The sequence below is a fragment of the Pangasianodon hypophthalmus genome, chromosome 7 (genome assembly GCF_027358585.1).
Source record: "Pangasianodon hypophthalmus isolate fPanHyp1 chromosome 7, fPanHyp1.pri, whole genome shotgun sequence".
NCBI lineage: Eukaryota > Metazoa > Chordata > Actinopteri > Siluriformes > Pangasiidae > Pangasianodon > Pangasianodon hypophthalmus.
The window spans coordinates 3,243,027-3,263,963 of NC_069716.1; the positions used below are offsets into that span (position 1 = coordinate 3,243,027).

General features: G+C 37.0%; 1 protein-coding gene and 1 non-coding gene across 2 annotated transcripts in view; both read left to right on the forward strand.

The window, feature by feature from the left end:
• Positions 1–5,950, forward strand: part of LOC113547192 (uncharacterized) — a 37,980-nt gene extending 32,030 nt beyond the window's left edge. The window contains exons 2-5 of the mRNA XM_053235271.1: positions 4,349–4,714; positions 4,844–4,966; positions 5,059–5,096; positions 5,183–5,950. Coding sequence (XP_053091246.1) covers positions 4,349–4,714; positions 4,844–4,966; positions 5,059–5,096; positions 5,183–5,314 — 659 coding nt within the window. The 3' untranslated portion in view covers positions 5,315–5,950. The remainder of the gene's footprint in view (positions 1–4,348; positions 4,715–4,843; positions 4,967–5,058; positions 5,097–5,182) is intronic.
• A 12,482-nt stretch (positions 5,951–18,432) lies between these two features.
• Positions 18,433–20,056, forward strand: LOC113547194 (uncharacterized). Its single transcript, XR_008302065.1, has 4 exons — positions 18,433–18,555; positions 18,712–18,801; positions 18,908–18,930; positions 19,653–20,056. It is a non-coding gene; the product is annotated as an uncharacterized LOC113547194 (transcript).
• Positions 20,057–20,937: the final 881 nt, after the last annotated feature.

Genomic DNA, 20,937 nt, shown 5'->3' on the forward strand with positions numbered 1-20,937 from the left:
CCACATTTGGACCAGACGTGAAAAGGAGTCAGGGGGCTGTAACACAATTCAAGGCTGAGCTGGGCCAGCTCTGGCTTGAATTCAAATCAGATGTACAGAACATATCTGTCCTGGTCTTGTCCTATTGTGCAAAAATAAGCGGGACCGAATCTGTTTGCCAGATTTGTTAGACCTTGGGAAAGGTTTGGGCTAGCTCAGGGCCAGAGTAGTTTTGCTATCAGGGATGACACTTTACTTCTAAGATGCCACTTTTTTTGCTTGGTTCAATTCCTCAGCTGAATATTAACAATTTTTTTTTAATCACATATTTATATGCAATATATATACAGAACTAGCAACACTGCTTTTATTTTGCATTATTTTGTCATTTAATACAATACTTTTAATTACAAATTATATTATCAGCAATAACTTGAGTGAAAAATAGAATGTTATAGAGTGAAAAAAGGAATTTTACATGTATTTCATATTGTCTTAATATTTCTTTTGCTTTAATGACAGTGTGCACTCAAGCCGACATGGCCTGTACAAGTTTGTATAAGATCTAGCTTTTTGTTTAACATAAAATGTTATGTCAAATCCAGTGTCATCTGAACATGAGTTTTAGTGATAAGTCTCAAGGAAAAACTGCCCTTTTGTACAAAAGTGTTAACATGGTCAATATCACGAATTTGCTTAAATTTAAAAAGCATTCTAGAAAAAGTGACATTTTGTAATATCCAGCACAGACAATGCTCTGCCAGACCGCCAGAGGGCACCCTCCCCTGAACATCTTCTTCACTTGTCACTTAGCATTTGTTAGCTATATAAAGCACATGGACCTTAGCTTCAGTGCGAAACCTTACAGTTTTCCCTGTCACTCGACAGGTCTGAGCCACTGATTCTGGATAGCTGTTCTGTGTATGACCCTGCCTTGTTTTGACCTTGATTTTGTATGAATGAATCTCTCACACACAGGGCTGGACTGGGACAAAAAATCAGCCCTGGCATTTTTTTTGGTCCAGGCAGCCCACCACCACTTCGATATATATATATATATATATATATATATATATATATATATATATATATTCCCAAAGAAAAGAAGCTTAAGGTCAAAGTATTTATTGAATTAATTTTAATTTTTTTAAATAAAATATAAGTATGCAACTGTGTACAACATATACTAGAATTTAAAATGTTGCTAGTATTGATAATGCTGCTGTGAAAGTTTCAGAACTGCTGACGAGGAAGAGGCTACTGCTGCAGCAGCCCCTACAGAGAACATGTCGGTAATCTCTGCACATTTCGTGGCATTCGCCTCCAAACTTTTGAGCTTCTTTTCCCTGTGCTTTTCAGCACCATCTTTTCTCTTTGAAACTGAGAGGAAAGGGGAAGAGAAACCGAGAGGAAAGGGGAGGAGAGGTGAAGCAGTATTTACATAAAGTAGGCGGAGCAAGAACCCTTATCGCTCCGTCTATGGCGCATTGTGATGGGCCGGTCCTTGGCGAAAAAATAAAATTAAATATAATAACATTGTACCGGCCCGATAGTGCGTTGGCCCACTGGGAAAATGCCCGGTATGCCAGATTACCAGTCCAGCACTGCTCACACAAGAAACCACATAATCTGTCTAACAGTCCTATTCTAGTTCCATTAGAATAGTTGATATTGATCTGTTCTTTCTTTGTTTTAAATTTTTTAAAATTTTTAAATCCTAAAGTTTTTTTTTTCCATTTTTATATAAAAAAAAAAAAATCCCAGATTTTAAATGTGGTCTCACATTTTGAAAACAACCGTATGTTCATGGAGAGGAACAAGGTGACATTAATGTAACAAGGAGATCTCTCTGCATTGCTCTGTTTGCAGCAATAATTATATCCATTTTAGCACATCTTGGTCTTTATGGGTTACTAAACTAAATATTTATCCTTGATTCCTAACCCTATATAAACAGAATTGTATTTTTATTGGGAATTTCACAAGGGTAACAGTGTGACAAAAGACTCACTTAAAAAAAGAAAGAAAAAAAAAAAACTTGTGCAGGATTGCAGGAGAGAAAGCTTGTAGGCCTTAGGGTGACCTCAGTGTCATGACTATATGAATGTGTATGATTAGTATGAAGTAATATCAGCTACTGGAAAAAGTCAGAAGTAGAATAGTTATAAAAATTTAAATATTAAACCAACTTGAAGCTTATATTAATGAAGGTGGGACATAAGTACTGATATAAAGCAGCGAGGCCTTGATGTATTAATAGCCTTACATTTCTGGCCTATATAAATCAAATGAAATAAAAAGATTGCAGTATTTCTTTCGAGAGACAGAGCCCTAACTCATTTTACTCCTCAACATAATGACAGAATTGTTTTGAGAAGAATAAGAGTGTATAATGAGCTTCTTAACTGTTGTTTAATACATGTATACACTGATTTGGCAGTTTGTTTGGTATACCAGTACAGGAACCAATTAAAGGTAACTTTTCAGCACTGCAACATCAAGCTTCCCCCAAAGGACCTGACACAAGCATTAAACATAAACATACAAACACACACACCCGCACACACACACCCGCACACACACACACACACACACACACACACACAAAGAGAAACACAAATTAACTCACACCCACATACAGAAAGAACCACAACACACACCACACTCACACAGAGAGTACACAGTTGGAGTGTGTTCTAGTACTTTGCACTGCTACACACACTGAACATAAATCAGTGAGTCAAAATACAAATAATACTAGTCAAAAAAGGTGAAGTTTTTTTTTTTCATAATATTTCTGTTAGATAAGATGGAACAAGTGTTCCATATTCTACAAATAATTTACTCAGCCTTTTTGTTACAGAGAATAGATAAGAATTAGGAAGGATATAAAAATACTTAAGTAATGAGTAAATTTTTTGTAAGCGTGTTACCAAAATTCCTCTTCAGTAAGTGTTTTTTTCCTGGTCAAAGTCACTGTGGATCTGGAGTCAATCCCTGTAACACTGGACACAAATTGGGAGAAATCACCTGGGATGGGATACCAGTCCATTGCAGGACACCCTGCACATGCAATAATGCACACATAACACACATAATAAAATATAAATAAATTACTTTCTTTAAAAAAAATCAATTAAAAAATGTTTCAAGTGCTGTTCTACTAAACTGCAAGGAGCAGCACAAAGGCAGTCAGTTAGCTCAGTCTGTGATGTCAGAGTTTCATTTCATAAATCTTTGGCACAAAGTGAGACGTGCTCAGTTTGCCCATCTGACAGTTTAGCAAGAGGAGACATGCTATAGACACACCACAGACTGAAGATGCTGATGCTGATGTGGATTACAGTGTTGATTTTTAATAAAATTGGTAAGTGTGCATGGTCATTTATGTTTCTTATAATATACAGGTTGTCATGATGAGGATTATTTATTGCAGTCAATGTCAGGTTTTAGCATATTTTAACAAATTTTATTGCATTTGATCAAGAAGTGTTTTTATTACATCAGTGATAATCTGTGTGTGTTATAGGTAGAATAAAGTTTTGGTACATTTGAGTGAACTGTAACATTTCATTCTTTAACCCTTGACATTAGATTCTGCGCAGATAAATGATATCAATCAGCCGAACCCAATGATCACTGCTGTTGTTGGTGATACCGTGACTCTGCACTGCTTTCGACTGGGACAGGATGACTCTGGTTCCATTGTTTGGTACAAGCAAGAAGTTGGACATGAGCCTCGTGCACTGGTCACAGTTCACCATGAACCTATTTATGAAAATGAGTTCAAGTCCCCAAGATTCAGCATCAAGAAAGAAGAAAGGGGCTGGCATTTAAATATTGCTAATGTGGAACCATCAGATGAAGCCATGTATTACTGTGGTGTTGTAAACTTTTTAGCAGCCTTTGGAAAAGGAACATTTTTATCAGTGAAAGGTAAGTAGTATAAATTCTGAAAATTAAATTCGATATATTAAATGTTGCAATATGAATTGTATTGTGATGTATTTTCTATTTGTTTGACTACATTTGCTTACCTGTGGAAAACAGCAGATATATTTGCAGTATATGTGTGTCTAATAAAGTCTGTATATTTAATTTTTAGAAGATTTTTAAAAATATGTGTTACACACTTTATGTGTCAATGCTCTAAAGTTCCTGATGGACTCAATTACTCTAGGACAGTCAGTGTTTCTCAGTACATACAATTATTTCATCATGCTTGTGATATTTATCAAACTATGTTCATAATGATTGAAATAAAGTGATATAATTGACTGCGTGTTCTTTAATTCCAGTTATTATACAGGTCTGAATATTAAAAAGGAAATAAAGTGAGCTCTTACACTGTTTATATTACACTGAACAGGTGATGGAGATGTAAAAGTGTCAGTATTACAGAGCAGTGTGTTGGAATCGGTTTCTGCAGGAGCGTCAGTGACTCTGCAGTGCTCGGTTCTCTCTGAGAGCAGAGCAGCAGATCTCCAAGTGCTCTGGTTCAGAGCTGCTCCACCACAATCCCATCCTCAAATCATTTACACTCATCACAACAGCAGCCATCAGTGTGAGAGCAGCTCTTCTACACACACCTGTGTGTACAGCTTCTCCAAGAACATCCTCAGCCTCAGTGATACTGGCACTTACTACTGCGCTGTGGCCGTGTGTGGGAAGATCATTTTTGGGAACGGGACACGAGTACACATGGCTATGAATACTTTCACTGAGCAGCATTTTAGTAAGTATGAATTTTGTAACTAAATAAATAATTTATAACTGTTTTCATGGTTTTAGTTATAAATATTTAGAATTGCTATGATTCTACAGTGTGTACGTATTTGTCATTATGATATTTATTTTCCTACAGAGGAATTGATTCCTACTGATTCTTTAGTGATCTGCCTTGCTGTAGCTTTGGCACTGTGTGTGGTTGTGATCTTCATTCAAGTTATTTTAAGCTGTAAAAAACAAAACTCTGACCAACAAAGAGGTAAATATTAATTTAGTTGAGGAGTAAACATTAACCTAACTGCAATTAGGATCTTAGCACATTTCCAATTTTGAAAACTTTTTCCTCTACAGTGAAACTTCCACAAGGTTCTATGATAACACACAATCAGGTAACTGGCACTGTGTATACACATAATCACAAAAATGTACAGCAATCATCCTTTTTGTGATTAACTTTTTACATGCTTTCCTTCAGGACTGTGATGCCGTGGAGCTGAATTATGCTACCATAAATTTCAATGAAAGGAAAACCAAAAGTGGAAGAGCAAAAAGAGGACAACCTCAAAATACTGATTATTCTGAAGTGATACACACTCCTGTTATTTAGCTCTCTGTTAATTTTTCATTATTAATTCATATAAAAATATCTACTGTATGTTTGCTATTTGTAAACATTTAAGCAATATTTGAGCCAAATCAATGTAAAAGCATTCAGCATCCTGTAAAATCGCTTCTGTCAAGGAGTGAGAAATCATAAAAATGAACAATGCTTATAATAGCATAATGGTGTGAGAATGTACTTTTTAACCTGATTTTTTAACCAATGCATAGTTTTATAATCTCTATCAAGAAGGGTGGTCTGTTTATTTATTATCTCGTATAAGTCTTTTATTGTTGTGTACTATGTATTCTGGTCAAGTTTTAGCTCTCCTTAAGAATGTTGTAATAGTCCAATCTAGATATACATTATATCTACAATATATATCTACTATCAACAATTTGGATTGATGCATCAAATTAAAAAGCACCGATTTAAATTGCTCAAGGCAACAATCACAGTCATAAACATTATTATTATTATTATTATTATTATTATTATTATTATTATTATTGGTCATGTTTTTATAATTTAGGACTATGACTATGTGGAGCTGAATTATGCTGCCTTACACTTTAATAAAAAGAAAACCCAAGGAGCGAGAGAAAATTGAGGACGATCTCAAGACAATGTGTACTCTGAAGTGAAATCTTTCAATCTGTTTGGGAAATTCATAGTCTTTTTTAATCAGGTTTGTTTTTCTAGTCATGATTAAAATTCTTGTCAGTGATCTGTGCTGAATCATATGTTTTAGATTTAAAACTCGTTGAAATCAAATAGACTCTGTTATTTGTGATTCAAGATTATCTCAAAATGTAAGCTTATTTTAGTTATATGCACACTAATATGTTTATTTGTGATGCTAGATTTTTCTTTTTTTATGTAACTGATCTGTCATTAAACACACTATAAAAGTATACAGACACCTGACCATCACATCCATATCTAGGCCTTTTTCAAATTGTTCCGACAAAGTTGGAAGCACACAATTGTAATAGGGTATATGCGTTTACGGGACAGTCTCTTGCCAGAGAGTAAGTTGATCGCACAGTTGTAGGGGCAATGTAGGGGTAAACCAAAGGCCTTAGTTTTAATGAACCCCTCCTGAAACTCAGCATAGACAAGAGGTATGGTTACCTTGACTTTCAATCTTCAGTCCTGCCTCCAGCTATTATGCTAATGTGGCGGGGCTGAGTGAGCATGGTTACAGGGCGATGCCCCGGGTTGAACAGACGCTGGCTAGCTGTCTGTCCCCTGGCATGGCATCGTCCCTGAAGGCTCCGGCATTGCCCTCCAAGCCGCTGCGGACCACCGCAGAGAGGCATCTGTGGTTGACTCTGTCCGATATGAAAGAAAAGGACAGGGTCTTCCTCATGGACACCCCGCTTGCACCTTCTGGCCTGTTCGGCGACGCTGTCAATGCCTTCGTCGACAGGTACCAGGAGGCCCGTACACAAGCAGCGGTGTTTCAGTGGTTCCTCCCTCGCTGCTCTCTAGCTTGTGGGGCTGCCGGGCGAGAGCAGCCCCCTCTGTGTACCAGCTCCTCATACCGGGAGACCAAAAACAGAAACCGGGACAGGGAGCCCCAGCAACGCTCTAAGCTGGGGTCTTCTAGGGCGAGGCTGGATCTGCAGACCATTCTGCGGTCTAAGAAGACCTCGGCCAGGAAGTCCTGACGCTTGGAGCTTCTGAGGGCAGGCCCTTCTGGGGAAGAGCGGTGTAGACCTCATCACACGGTGCCAGTCTCTCCTCAGTGCCCTCAGGAGATCGGTCTGCCAACCCTGCCACCCATGGTGCTTTGGGGAGCAGCGGTCTCCGGCGAGCTCTTCTCTCAGTTTCCGCCCGGGAACGCCATCCCCTGCTGGTCCGCCACTTCAGGGCACCGAGCTAGCTGCTTTCATTACACCAGAGGTCAGTCTCGAGAGACTGATTCCCTTAGTAGACTATTTGGCAACGTGGGAATAGAATCCAACTCAGAGAGGCAGGAAGCATTGCCGTCTGACAGCTCCAGGGTCTCTGGTTCAATCCTGAGCTTGGGTTATTGCCTGTGTGAAGTTTCACACATTCTAACTTCTGCAAAATGTGTCTCAATGGGTCCTGCATACTGTATAGAGAGGCTGTATAGAGTGGCTCCTCTGTGACTCCAGGGCATCCGCATACTGAATTATATTGATGATTGGTTGATATTAGCTCAATCGGAGCAGGCGGCGGTTCCGCGTCGGGATGTCGTTCTCGCCCACTTGAAAGCGCTGGGGTTACGACTAAACGCCAAGGAAAGTGTGCTTTCTCCAGTACGTAGAACCGCTTATCTGGACGTGGTGGGGATTTGACCACGATGCAGGCACGTCTGTCTCCTGCTCAGATCGAGTTGATCCTCACAGCAGTCACGAGAGTGAGAGAAGGCTGGTCACTCACTGTAAAGCAGTTCCAGAGACTGCTGGGTCTGATGGCCAGTGTGATACTGTTTGGCCTGCTGTACATGAGACCCCTACAGTGGTGGCTCAAGACCATCGGTCTCTGGAGAGGCCGCCATCTCATGTGGCACATCAGCTGCCTGGAGATGCTGGCCGTGTTTCTAGCATCAAAACACTTTCTCCCAGACCAAAGAGATCGCCATGTGTTGGTGCGCACCGACAACACAGCGGTGGTCTCTTACGTCAACCACCAGGGAGGTCTGTGTTCGCGCCCCCTTTACAGGCTGGCACACCAGATCCTTGTGTTGTTCCAGGGGAAACTCCTCCCTTTGAGAGCAGTTTACACCCCTGGACATCTCAATATGGGAGCGGACATCCTGTCGAGGCAGGGGCCGAGGCCCGGGGAGCGTGGCTTCACCCCGAGGTGGTGAGGCAGATATGGAGAGTGTTTGGCCAGGCTCAGGTGAATCTGTTTGCGACTCAGGAGATGTTGCACTGTCATCTCTGGTTCTCTCTGATTCATCCAGCTCCTCTCGGACTGGATACCATGGTACAGACTTGGCCGAGGCTTTGTCTGTACGCCCTTCCCCCAATTGATCTGCTCCCGGGAGTTTTGGAGAGAGTGCGCTGGGACGGGGTCCGTCTGTGGTTAGTAGCCCCATTCTGGCCGGGCCGAGTATGGTTCTTGGACCTGATTTCCCTTCTCGACGGCCCTCCATGCGAGATCCCTGTCAGGAGGGACCTTCTCTCACATGCTGGTTTCCACCCCTGCCCGGAGTTGTGGAAGCTGTGGGTGTGGCCTCTGAGGGGGCACAACTCATAGCTTCCGGTCTCTCAACCGAGGTTGTTGAGACCATTCTCCAATCCAGAGCTCCCTCAACGAGGAAACTATACGCCTTGAAGTGGAAACTTTTCATTTCTTGGTGTGGAATCCGCCAGCTCGACCCAGTTAACTGCCCTGTTGGTACAGTGCTGGATTTCCTGAAGGCCCGACTCTCCACAGGGTTGACCCACTCCACCTTGAAGGTCTAAGTGGCAGCCATTGCGGACTAAGCAGACCCTCGGCTGGTGGATTGTGGATGCCATCTCTCTGGCCTATGAGTCCTCTGATCTCCTCTCGCGCCAAGGCTCACTCCACTAGAAATGTGGTGGCCTCCAAGGCCTTCCTGGCAGGTGTCCCCCTGCAGGACATCTGCAAAGCTGCGGGTTGGTCCGTGCCCCTGACTTTCGTCAGGGTCTATGGCCTCGACATGCGAGCCACTCCGGCTCTTTTGTTATCTCACCCTAGCTGTGCTCTTCCACACTGGGCAGGGATTTGTACGTCTGGTGGTGTGGGAATATTCGTTCCCATAGCGTTTCGACGCAGCTCGAACGTCTCCAGGTTACGTATGTAACCATGGTTCCCCAAGGGAACGAGATGCTGCGTCTCAGTGCCATACTTCTGGCATCCCTGTGAGCGCTTGCTTCATTCACGAAGCTGCCGCTGTATCCACTGCACGCGCTTTTAAGCTTCCTGGTCGCCACGTCACCCTGCCCGTGATGTCTCGCCCATCCATTGGACTGGTTACACACGTGATTCAGAGCGTGTTCACGCTGAAGGCGTTCCCATAGCGTTTCGACGCATCGTCTCATTCCCTCGGGGAACCATGGTTATATACGTAATCTGGAGACATACATACATACAAACCATGTTATGTGACTGATAAATGAGTCCTGTTGATTACATGTACATGCATTTTACACACCAAATGAGGGACAGATTTTCACTGTGTGTGTTGCAAAAGTACACATTGCACTTGATACATGTGTAATGTGTCCTTAGAGTAGAAGACTTTGTCCTGTACTTGTGCAATAACATTCGATTTCACCATTTTGGGACATCAGCCTTTCTTCTCTAATAGGGTACTAATGAGCTGGTGCTGGGAAAGATTCATGGTCAGTGGTCATCCCCATCTTCACAATCTGTCCAAGAAACTGAATTGATCAAGACACGATCCTCATGTTCAAAAATTTCTTCATCTTCCAAAAGAGTAACTCTTTCTACATTTGCTTCATTTTCTTCTAAAATGATTTCTAAAGCTCAACAAACTGAGATTATTTTTGCCATGTTGACTGATTGTGGTGAGATGCCATACACTGTGTCACAGAGCTATTTATACCTTATGTCTCTCCCTCAATTTGCTGAGAGAATGTTATAAAATTTTATAGGTTTCTATGAGAAAATGTGTAGATCCACACACATGACAGAGAGAGTAGAATGCTGGAATGTACTGAGTATACCGGTCCTCTGCGCTTGAGATTTTTGCAGCTTTGTTTATTTCTGTGTGTGCGTGTGTGTCTCGTTTCCTACACTGAAGAAGAATGATGGGGTAAAAAGTTTTTTTTTGTGGTTGAAATGTAAACATTTCAAAACTGTATTAATGTGTGCATATGGGTGTAGTTTCACATACAAGAAAGGAAAGAGAGTATCTCCTAGTCAGTATTGTCGCTGTCCATGGTGTTGAAACTTGAGTAACAAAGTGAGTTAAATGTCTGCATTGTGTCAAATATTAATTTTGCAGGCTGGAATACTAACATTTTCTGTGTATATATTCATCCTACATGTGAAACTAAACATTATTGAAGGAGATGATCTAGTAATTTATGAACTCGGTGTGTAAAAGTGTTTAAAGCGCAGGAGTTATCAAACACTTCAGTGTTCCGATTCACTACGATCATTCTTCTAATGTCAGAGAGTCGTTTTAACTTCAACCTTCATATAATAAGCCTGCAGTTTAGTTTATCCATTCTATCCCAATATTCAGCTTATTTAATTGAATTTTACCTTTTTATGCATAAAACAACATGTAATACATAGAGATTTATTAAAGCACATTAAATAATGATAGATAGATAGATGGATAGATAGAGTGGGACCTGTCTACAATGACTGGCATGCGATGTAGATAATATAGTCTCCACAGTGCTATTCTAGTGGCCATTTCGGATTTTTTTCCCCCCTTTTTTAAGATTTTTTTTTTTAGTGTTTGTGATCGGAGAGGAGTGCAGTGAGAAGTGAAAGTTTGTCGCTGTCCGTGGTGTTGAAACTCTTGTGATGAAACAAAACAGTTTGGTGAGCAACAATAACAATAACATAGCAACAATAACAATAACATAGCAACAATAACCACATAACAACCCTCAACTACAAATACAGTGTTAATGCACCTCAGTACACTTTCTTATGAATGAATGAATGAATTAATGAATGAATAGTAGATTTGAATTTAAAGATAAATATGTAATAAATAAATAAATGAAATAAATAAAGACCAGAGTTCTGAAAGTAGATTAAGTTAAATTACATTTAAAACTCACAACTTTCTACAGCAAGCAACCAAGCAACTGTTTACACAAATGAAATAATGACTTAAATATACACCAGTTTTAACCACTAGGTAGCAGTGTTCAGCTCTAATAGTGAAATACATTTTATTTATTTATTGTAGTTCAATGTACTTAAATTTAGTGAGTGTTATACAGTCCTGTATATTTGATATTATTTACTATATATTGTGACATATTCACACCTCACTTATTGACCTTATAATAGAACATCAGTCTTCAGTCCCTTTAATAACTGAACTGTTTCAGGTCACAGAGCAGGCTGTGATTTTACTGCATATTTTTCATCTTGATTTACAACTTAGAGAGAGTTCAACTGCCCTGTTTATGGTGGACTTCTGGGATTTATTCCATTTTATTTATCTAAAAATTAAATATAGAATTTCCAGATTTTATTTAATATTAAAGGGTCAGTGCTCCAGGGTCAGTGCACTGTAACAGTCAGAGGAAAAGCTGTAACTTTAAGTTTTTCCAATGCTCTATCACAGTTGTTCCTCTTTTGCCTGCTCCCGTTAAGGGTCACCACAGCAGATCATTGGTCCGTGTATTTGGCACAGTTTTTACACCAGCTGCCCTTACTGACACAACATTCCCTGATTTTTATCCAGGCTTGGGACCAATGCTCTATCACAGTCTTTACACTAATAAGTTGTCATACCTTTATAGTGAATTGAAAGTTTCATGCATTTTCACATTTATTTTTGACCTCAGTGACCTCTTTGTTTTTTACCTGATGGTAATTTGTCTTGCACGGTGTGTTATTATGTGGTGAGTGTCATATTTGTAACAAATAAGCTGCAGTGCTTTATGGCTGTTATGCATATGTACATATGAATGCAGACACAAAACTATATAAGCAAAACTCTTCTATATGTAAAATTTAACCATGTGAAACAGACTTGCTATTTATTTTCCAGCATGCATTAATAATAATAGTAATATTACTAATATATCCTTAATAATAAGCTGCACAGACAAAAATGAGTTATTCACCAATAAGAGTGTTTAATGTACAGTACAATACAGTACAATACAGTGTTAATAGTTTGTGCACCTGGATGAATAAATGTTAGTATAAAAAGCAGATGGTCAGTTTTGTTGGTCAGACTTTGAGGTTACATTTATTCATCATGTCGAATCAGAACATAACACTGACACTCCAAAGTTCCAAGATGATGACTATAAGGTGTATAGGGCCAGGTGTGTGCATGCTATTTGGCATTTTGTACACACAATTTGAATTAATAGAGCAGTTATAATAAACAATAATGAGATGTTAGTGAAGGCACATGTGATAAGTGAACTACATTTTCCATTCTGTCATAACATTTTTGTCATGAGATCTCTGTGCAACACCGAAGCACATATATGGAAAAATGTGGTGTAGATGTAGGTCAGAATGCAGTATGATTTTGTATCATGTCATATTCTGGGGCGTGTTCAGTACAGAGAGCCTGTAGCATAAATTCAAACCATGCTTCAAACACATTCCTATTCTGTTGATAAATGAGATACAAACACTGTAGAATTTCTCAGACATGAAAAATGACTGGTGTCAGGATTTTAATTTTGATCTTCAGCACCATGTGTAAGTAATATGAGCAAATGATTCCCATCTTGTTTAACGTATTATTAAAAATCATCTATGAAAACTATTGTTCTAAACTCTGTGTAAGCTGTATGTGGAAGGAACTCTAATATTATAACTTTGAAGTGATCTTTAATAACTCTTTCTGTATATTAATTTCCGAAATACATTCTTTGCCTAATTAATGCATTTGCTTTTCTAGATACAGTAGAACCTGCACAATCTCTCACAGAGTCACTAGATAATCTGCCTGATAAAGAGCTCAGTGTGGATATCGGAGACTCGGCTACTCTGCAGTGTTCTATTTCTGAAAATGAATTCGGGATTATATCCTGGTTTAAGCAAACAAACAGAAAAAAACCTCAAACTATCATCAAGTTCTTCAGGTCTTCTGGAAAAATGTTTTATAATGGATTCCAAAAATCTCGTTTTCAAATAGAAAGATCTTCAAACTTCTTCAATATGACCATTTTAAACATCACTCAGTCTGATGAAGCCATGTACTACTGTGTAATCATGTTCCCATATACTGTGTTTGGAGAAGGGACTTATTTAAAAATTAAAGGTATAATTTGCACTAAAATTGATTAAGCTACTGGTTTAATGCAGTTATATTTTTCCTTATTACCATTAGCATGTTCAACCTGGAAGACAAATAATAGTAAAATAGTGAAATGCTAACTGTGTTTTCTTCAACATCACTGAGTTACAGACTTTTAGTGAATCATGATAAACGTTTACAGGTGAGAATGTTACTATTGCATCAGAAACATCTAAACCAGCTCTGTGTGATAATTCAGTGGTGTGTGAACCAACACTGCATGGAAACAGCACTAACATGAACACACAAGAGAAAACAGGTAAGGAGTCTCATAATTCACCAATAAATATTTTTCTTAATTTTTCAAGCATAATTTGAGCAGAAAATCATTTGAATTAGATCTCTACGTTCAACAGTGCTCGGTTTGGGAACGGCTTTGGGTTTGTGTGCATTTCTGATTTTCTGTCTCACTTATTTCATACTGAGGAGAAGAAAATTTGATAAAAGTAAGTGCTTTTGTCATCAGATAATAATTTTCTTTCTACCAAAATGATAATAAGTGTATTTTTCTGTATTAATAGTAGATGCTTCTATGGAAGAATCTCCAGGAACAAGGCAGGTACGTGTGCAAGAAATTCTAATATAAATTTTTAATATTTTATACCTTAAGATTAATTCTGTTTTTTTCCATACATATCACTATACTTTATTCAAGCATAGCGTCTCATCATGTTGCAACATTCATACAGTACACTGCTCATTAAAATGTTCAAGATATAGTTTATACAATCAGTTTGATTAGATTTGCATGCTTTCAACAAACTCATGTTTTTTTGTTTTTTTTTTAATGCTAAAGTTGTTCTGTGTCCTGTATTGTGCAGTTACCCATATTGTATGATTATTACTTTGAGCTGGATTTCTTATTATTATTCTGCTTTTTTTTTCCAGGAATCTGAAGCAGAAACACTGAATTATGCAGCTTTGCAATTCTCCAAAAGGGAAGCCACAGCTGGAAACAGAAAGACTGGCTCATCAGACGAGTGTGTGTACTCCGATGTGAAGAAAACTGTAAGATGACACATAAATGATTCATAATGCTTGGTATTATTACACTGCAGAAACAGTACAGATATGTAAGCAAGTGGAAATATCTTGACTATATGCTAATTTATTCAACATTTTTATCATGAGATTATAATATGTCAGCTAAAAGATTATTAAACCAGCATTTAAAGACATTTTAAATCACAATTTAAAGCTTGGCAGATAGTTTATCTGCTAAGAGATAAATTCTAGAAGAAAAATTGCTCTGTATGCATGTTCAAAATTATTCCTGATTGTCCTTTTTTCCATTTTTTCCTATTATTAACATTAACTAAAAAAGAACTTGTGAAAAATCCAATTTTTTTTTTTTTTTTTTAAATCTGTGACTACAGTGTTGCATTTTATGGAGATTTTGTGGTTTTTTTTTTATATGATTTTGACTTTTACAATAAATGCACAAATAATGTACTTAAAGATGTAACAAAAACATGCTCTTTTATTCTAAAATTTCTGAGCAAATGTGCTCCAGTGTAATGTATTTTCGAAAAGGATGTCTGTTGGACTTAAACCTAAGGGCACAGGGAAGAAAAAAAAATTCTTCAAACACATTTTTCATTAACCAAAGAGCACAATTAAACAATAAAGATGAAGCCTTTCTGAAATACAGCCATAATCATTTATTGTGCAGTCCGGGATGTTCAGTTCACACTGACCACAACTTATAACCATCATTTATTTATTGAGCATGGAGTGTTTTGTTGCTTTTTTACTACAAGTTTAAAGGTACAAAAAGAGCATTTTTAAAAGTTGTGCTGGTTATAACACTTAATAACTCTTCACCTCATTACAGTGATCTATACCCATAAATATGAACATGTCAAGTGAAAATGAGGACAAGAGAGCACACACAGGATGTGTTATACAGCTAACAGCCAAAGACTATGCTGCTGTTAAGTTTTGTAGAGGTGAAAACACAATGGGTGGAGTTGCTCATTAAATTAAAAAAAAGAGAACATTTTTGATCTTCAGCACCATGTATAAGTAATATGAGCAAATAAATCTCATCTAGATGGATGTATTTAAAAAAAATAGTAATAATTCTATTAGCAGCCTATTACTCTAAACCACTTATGTATGCAGTTGTATGTAGAAGGAACTCCAATATTATCCCTTTAATGTTATGTTTAATAACTCTTTGTGTACATTGATTTCTGAAATGCATTATTTCCTAACCTACCTAACCTACCAACCTACCAATCTACCAACCTGGTAGATGTTGGGTCACTGCACAATCTCTCGCAGATTCACCAGTTTATCAGCCTGATAAAGAGCTCAGTGTAGATATCGGAGACTCGGTTACTCGGCAGTGTTGCATTTCTGAAAAAGTAGTTGGGATAATTGCCTCATTTAAGCAGCGAAATAGAAAACAGCCTCAGATTATAGTCAAACTCTAAAAAATGTTGGAGAAACATTTTCCATTGAATTCCAAAATCCTGGTTTCCAGACAAAAAAAAACCATTTAAACTGCCTCAATATGACCATTTTAAACATCATTCAGTCTGATGAAGCCATGCACTACTGTGCACTGACGAGACCCAACATTGTGTTTGCAGATGGAACTTATTTAAAAATTAAAGGTAGGATTTCCACTAAAATTGATGAAGCTACTGGTTTAATGTAGTGATATTTTTACTTATTACCATTAGCATGTTCAACCTGGAAGACAAACAGTAGTGAAGTAGTGAAATGCTAACTGTGTTTTCTTCAACAACACTGAGTTACAGACTTGGAGGACAAGTAATAGTGAAGCAGTGAAATGATAACTGTGTTTTATTTAACAACACTGAGTTACAGACTATTTAATGTAAGTGAATCATGATAAATGTTTATAGGTGAGAATGTTACTATTGCATCAGAAACATCGAAACCAGCTCTGTGTGATAATTCAGTGGTGTGTGAACCAACACTGCATGGAAACAGCACTAACATGAACATACAGGAGAAAACAGGTAAGATGTTGTATAATTAATAAATTAATTAATCTTCAATTCCTAATTCATAACCCACCTAGAAAATTATCTGCACTAATGTAGGTTTTATTGTGTTCAATATAAGTTGTATATATAAGAGTAATATGAAATAAAATAGCTTCAGAAATGTTATTTATATTTATCTGTATCTGACAGTGCTCGGTTTGGGAACGGCTTTGGGTTTGTGTGCACTGATGTTCTGTCTCACTTATTTCATAACGAGGAGAGGAAAATGTGATAAAAGTAAGAGTTTTTGTCATCAAATAATAATTACAGTTAATTTTATCCTTTCACAATGATGAATAAGTGTGTTTCTGTATTAATAGTGAATGCTTCTATAGAAAAATCTCCAGGAGTGAGGCAGGTACGTGTGCAGATATGTAAACGCTTTGTGCTTGAGAATATTCTACATATGACACTACATTCATGTACTGTTACTAATGGTCTACGTTTAATTTCCTTTTGATCGTTTCGCAATCCAGCAGTGACACTGAGGTCTTGTACTTGTACCAGCACTGTGTTAGTGTCACTGCTGTGCTGAGTGTGATCCATCTGCTCAGTGCTGGTCTTATAGTGATCCTATACACATTTCATTCAATTCAATATAATTCAATCGTTGAATTAATTTTTCAGGAATCTCATCTCAACAGCTTGACTCATGAAGCTTTGCAATTTTTCAAGCGGAAAGTCCAACCTGGAGGAATGGATAATTTGATCTACACTGATCTGATGTATGTGAAACTGTAATATACCGTAGAACATAAATGACTCAAAACACATTATTAAATGGCTCAAAACACATTATATGTTTTACTGCTGTAGATGTGTTTACTGTTGGGTTGATATCACACAATTCATCTTTTAAAGTGTGTATTATTATTATTATTATTATTATTATTATTATTATTATGAAAAGTCAACTTAAATCTTTGTCTTGTAGTAAATGAAATAAAAGTTATACACCTCTTTTTTATACAGATTTTTTTTAAATCAAAAGCAAAAGGGGGATGTCAAAAAAAAAGGAAATTCTGATACTTATGTAAATATTTTTAAGAGTCTATTTTCACTATTTTCTATTTGTTCAAATTTAGTCACGTTTTGTTCAAGGTGAATTAAGAAATAATTTTCAATAAACTACAATGAAACACGTGTGAGTGTAGAAGTAAACCACGTTTTCCATTTTGTCACCTTTGTCTCTGTGCAACACCAAACACAAAAATGGGAAAAGAAAAAGTTTCAGCTGGTGAATACCATGTGCCTGCATATCATGTCCTTTTTTATGAGAACCAATCACAAGTGATATTCTGGAGCATGCTCAGTACACACTGCCTATGGTATAAATTCATGCCATGCTTCAAGTGCATTCACAGTCTGTTGATACATGAGATACAAACACTGAAGAATTTCTAGGAAATGAAAAATGACTTGTTTCTGGATTTTAATTTTGATCTTCAGCATCACCATATGTAAGTAATATGAGCAAATTATTTCCATCCAGTTGTTGATGTACTTAAACCACATTTGGATGCAGTTGTGTGTAGAAGGAACTTCAATATTATCCCTTTAAGGTGACCTTTAATAATTAAATCTAATTAATGCCTTTGCTTTTCTAGATACAGTCCAACCTGGTAGACGCTGGGTTACTGCACAATCCCCCACAGAGTCACTAGTTTATCAGCCTGATGAAGAGCTCAGTGTGGATATCGGAGACTCGGCTACTCTGCAGTGTTGTGTTTCTCAAAAAGAAGTTGGGTTGATAGCCTGGTTTAAGCAACCATGCAGAAAAACTACTCAGATTATAGTCATGTTATATAAAAGTGCTGGAGATACATTTTACAATGAATTCCCAAATTCTCGTTTTCAAATAGAAAGATCTTCAAATTGCTTCAGTATGTCAATTTTAAACATCACTCCGTCTGATGAAGCCATGTACTACTGTGCACTGATGAGACCCAGTCTTGTGTTTGCAGATGGAACTTATTTAAAAATTAAAGGTAGGATTTTCACTAACATTAGCATGTTCAACCTGGAGGACAAGTAATAGTGAAGCAGTGAAATGATAACTGTGTTTTATTTAACAACACTGAGTTACAGACTATTTAATGTAAGTGAATCATGATAAATGTTTATAGGTGAGAATGTTACTGTTGCATCAGAAACATCGAAACCAGCTCTGTGTGATAATTCAGTGGTGTGTGAACCAACACTGCATGGAAACAGCACTAACATGAACACACAGGAGAAAACAGGTAAGATGTCTTATAATTAAATATTTAATAAATCTTTAATTTATAATTTGCCTGAAAAATCATCTGCAATGCTGGTTATATTGTGGTCAGTGAAAAATTTAGTAACATGAATTTAAATAATAGTATCAGAAATGACTAGATCTCTACATTCGACAGTGCTCGTTTTGGGAACGGCTTTGGGTTTGTGTGCACTTCTGATTTTCTGCCTCACTTATTTCATACTGAGGAGAAGAAAATGTGATAAAAGTAAGTCATTTGTAATAAAATAATAGTAATAATTACTTAATCATTAATTATTAATAAAAATCTAATTATATTTATATTGGACTTTTTATATTGGACAATTCTATAGAAGATTTTCCAGGAACAAGGCAGGTATGTGTGAAGTTAAATAAACTTTTTTTTGTTGTTTTAGACTGTAGGTTATAAGCAGAGTAACTATACGTTTATATGTTGTAAGGGTAATTATTTTTTTCCCCTTACTTATGCTTATTTTATATGTGATGATTTATTTTCCATATGTATATATTATTTATAAAATATATATTCTTAATCTATGATTTATTCTTCAGACACTTTTAGTACCTTCATGTACAGCTATTTATAATGGTCTATATTTAAGCAATATCTCACAAGCTGTGATTCACAGCTAATCACAGCTGTGCTGATATTCAGAATAACCGCACGATTGTGAGTGCGATATTGCTTTTATTCAACATTTCTATAAAGAAGAAATTAATATCAAGTAACTGACATTTCAGACACAATAGCCAATAGCCAAATGTTCTGTTTATTTTTGTCAAACAAAGAAGAGGGACGTGACACACACAGTGAAACGTCCCATTACAGTCAAAATAAATATAAGCACTCTTGGAATGTCACTTGACCAATCAGATTAGTGGACCAGAACTAACTGTTGTATAATTAATTACATTTTGATTGATGGAGCATTTCACAATTCTGCTCTGAAAACTGCCGTGCTGCTCGTGATCCACTGCCCAAATGCTCAACGCTAGTCCTATAGTGATCCTATATACATATACACTATATAATCATTTCATAATTCATTTAATTAAATCTTTTTTTTTTTTAATCAGGAATCTAATTTTGACAGCTTGACTTATGAAGCTTCCCAATTGTTGAAGAAGAACGTCAAACCTGGAGGAAGGGATGATTTGATGTACTCTAATGTGATGTATGTGAAAGTGTAATATATAACATAAATGACCCTGAACACATTATTATAAGCTGAACTGCTGCCATACAAAAGGGCTTTCACCTATCTAGATATGTTTAGGCCAGTGACAGCTTCCTTTATTATTATTATTATTATTATTATTATTATTATTATTATTATTATTGTTGTATAAAGGAATATATGTAAAATATATGCAATACATCTGAGTGTATATTGTATCTGTCTATGTTCTCATTGCTCTGTGTTCTACAGTGCATCTCTCAAACATTGTTTATAAAAATAAATGTCATTCTTTTACCTGAACCCTAGGAGTTTCATAAAAGATTTTGATCACTGAATAGAAAATCAAGAAAATCCAGATAATCCAGATTGGTTAACAGTAGATCTCAGCTCTATGTGAACTGACACACTGGAGACTTCAGCCAGTGTAAGACAGACTTCAGTGTAAGAGCCACCTGAGCTATTGAACATCACACATTTCACAGGTTCGCTTTGATGTGTACACAGCATTTTGCACAAGGTATCCATTGGCACTTTACTGCGCATAAACAGGAAGACTGACTATAGCTCTTAAGAAAAGTCTGACCACAATTGACACCCAGCAACAACTTCCACCCACTGTGAAGTGCGTTCAGCATCTCCAGTTTCGAATGCTGATTTTCCCACACACTGAATTTCTTTCAAACAGGTTGTATACTATTAATATAAAACTTATTTGGGGTTAGATTTTCTAGCCTCAGGGTTAAAGGTCATTTCTGAGCTTGTTTCTTCTAGTAATCAGGCTGATAAAATGCATTTATTGCTGCTAACTATATCATTTACTTTACATTTTATGCTCAGTTTAATCTATGAAATCATTATCTCATTTAATTTTGTTATAAAGATGAATACTATTCTTGTCAGTGTCTTGATGTTATTTTCTCACCATCATACTTTTTTTCTGAAATGTTTATCTACTGCTGTCTAGTCAGTGCCCTGATCTTCATCACTACTTCAGGTCACCTCACTACTGTAGTCTGCGCTATGGCTGTGGTCACTTTCACTGCCTTCGTCACTTTTATTTCATATCTTCCTCATAATATTCATACATACATGTATATATATAGGCACATGTGATAAGTGAACTACATTTTCCATTCTGTCATAACATTGTCATGAGATCTCTGTGCAACACCGAAGCACAT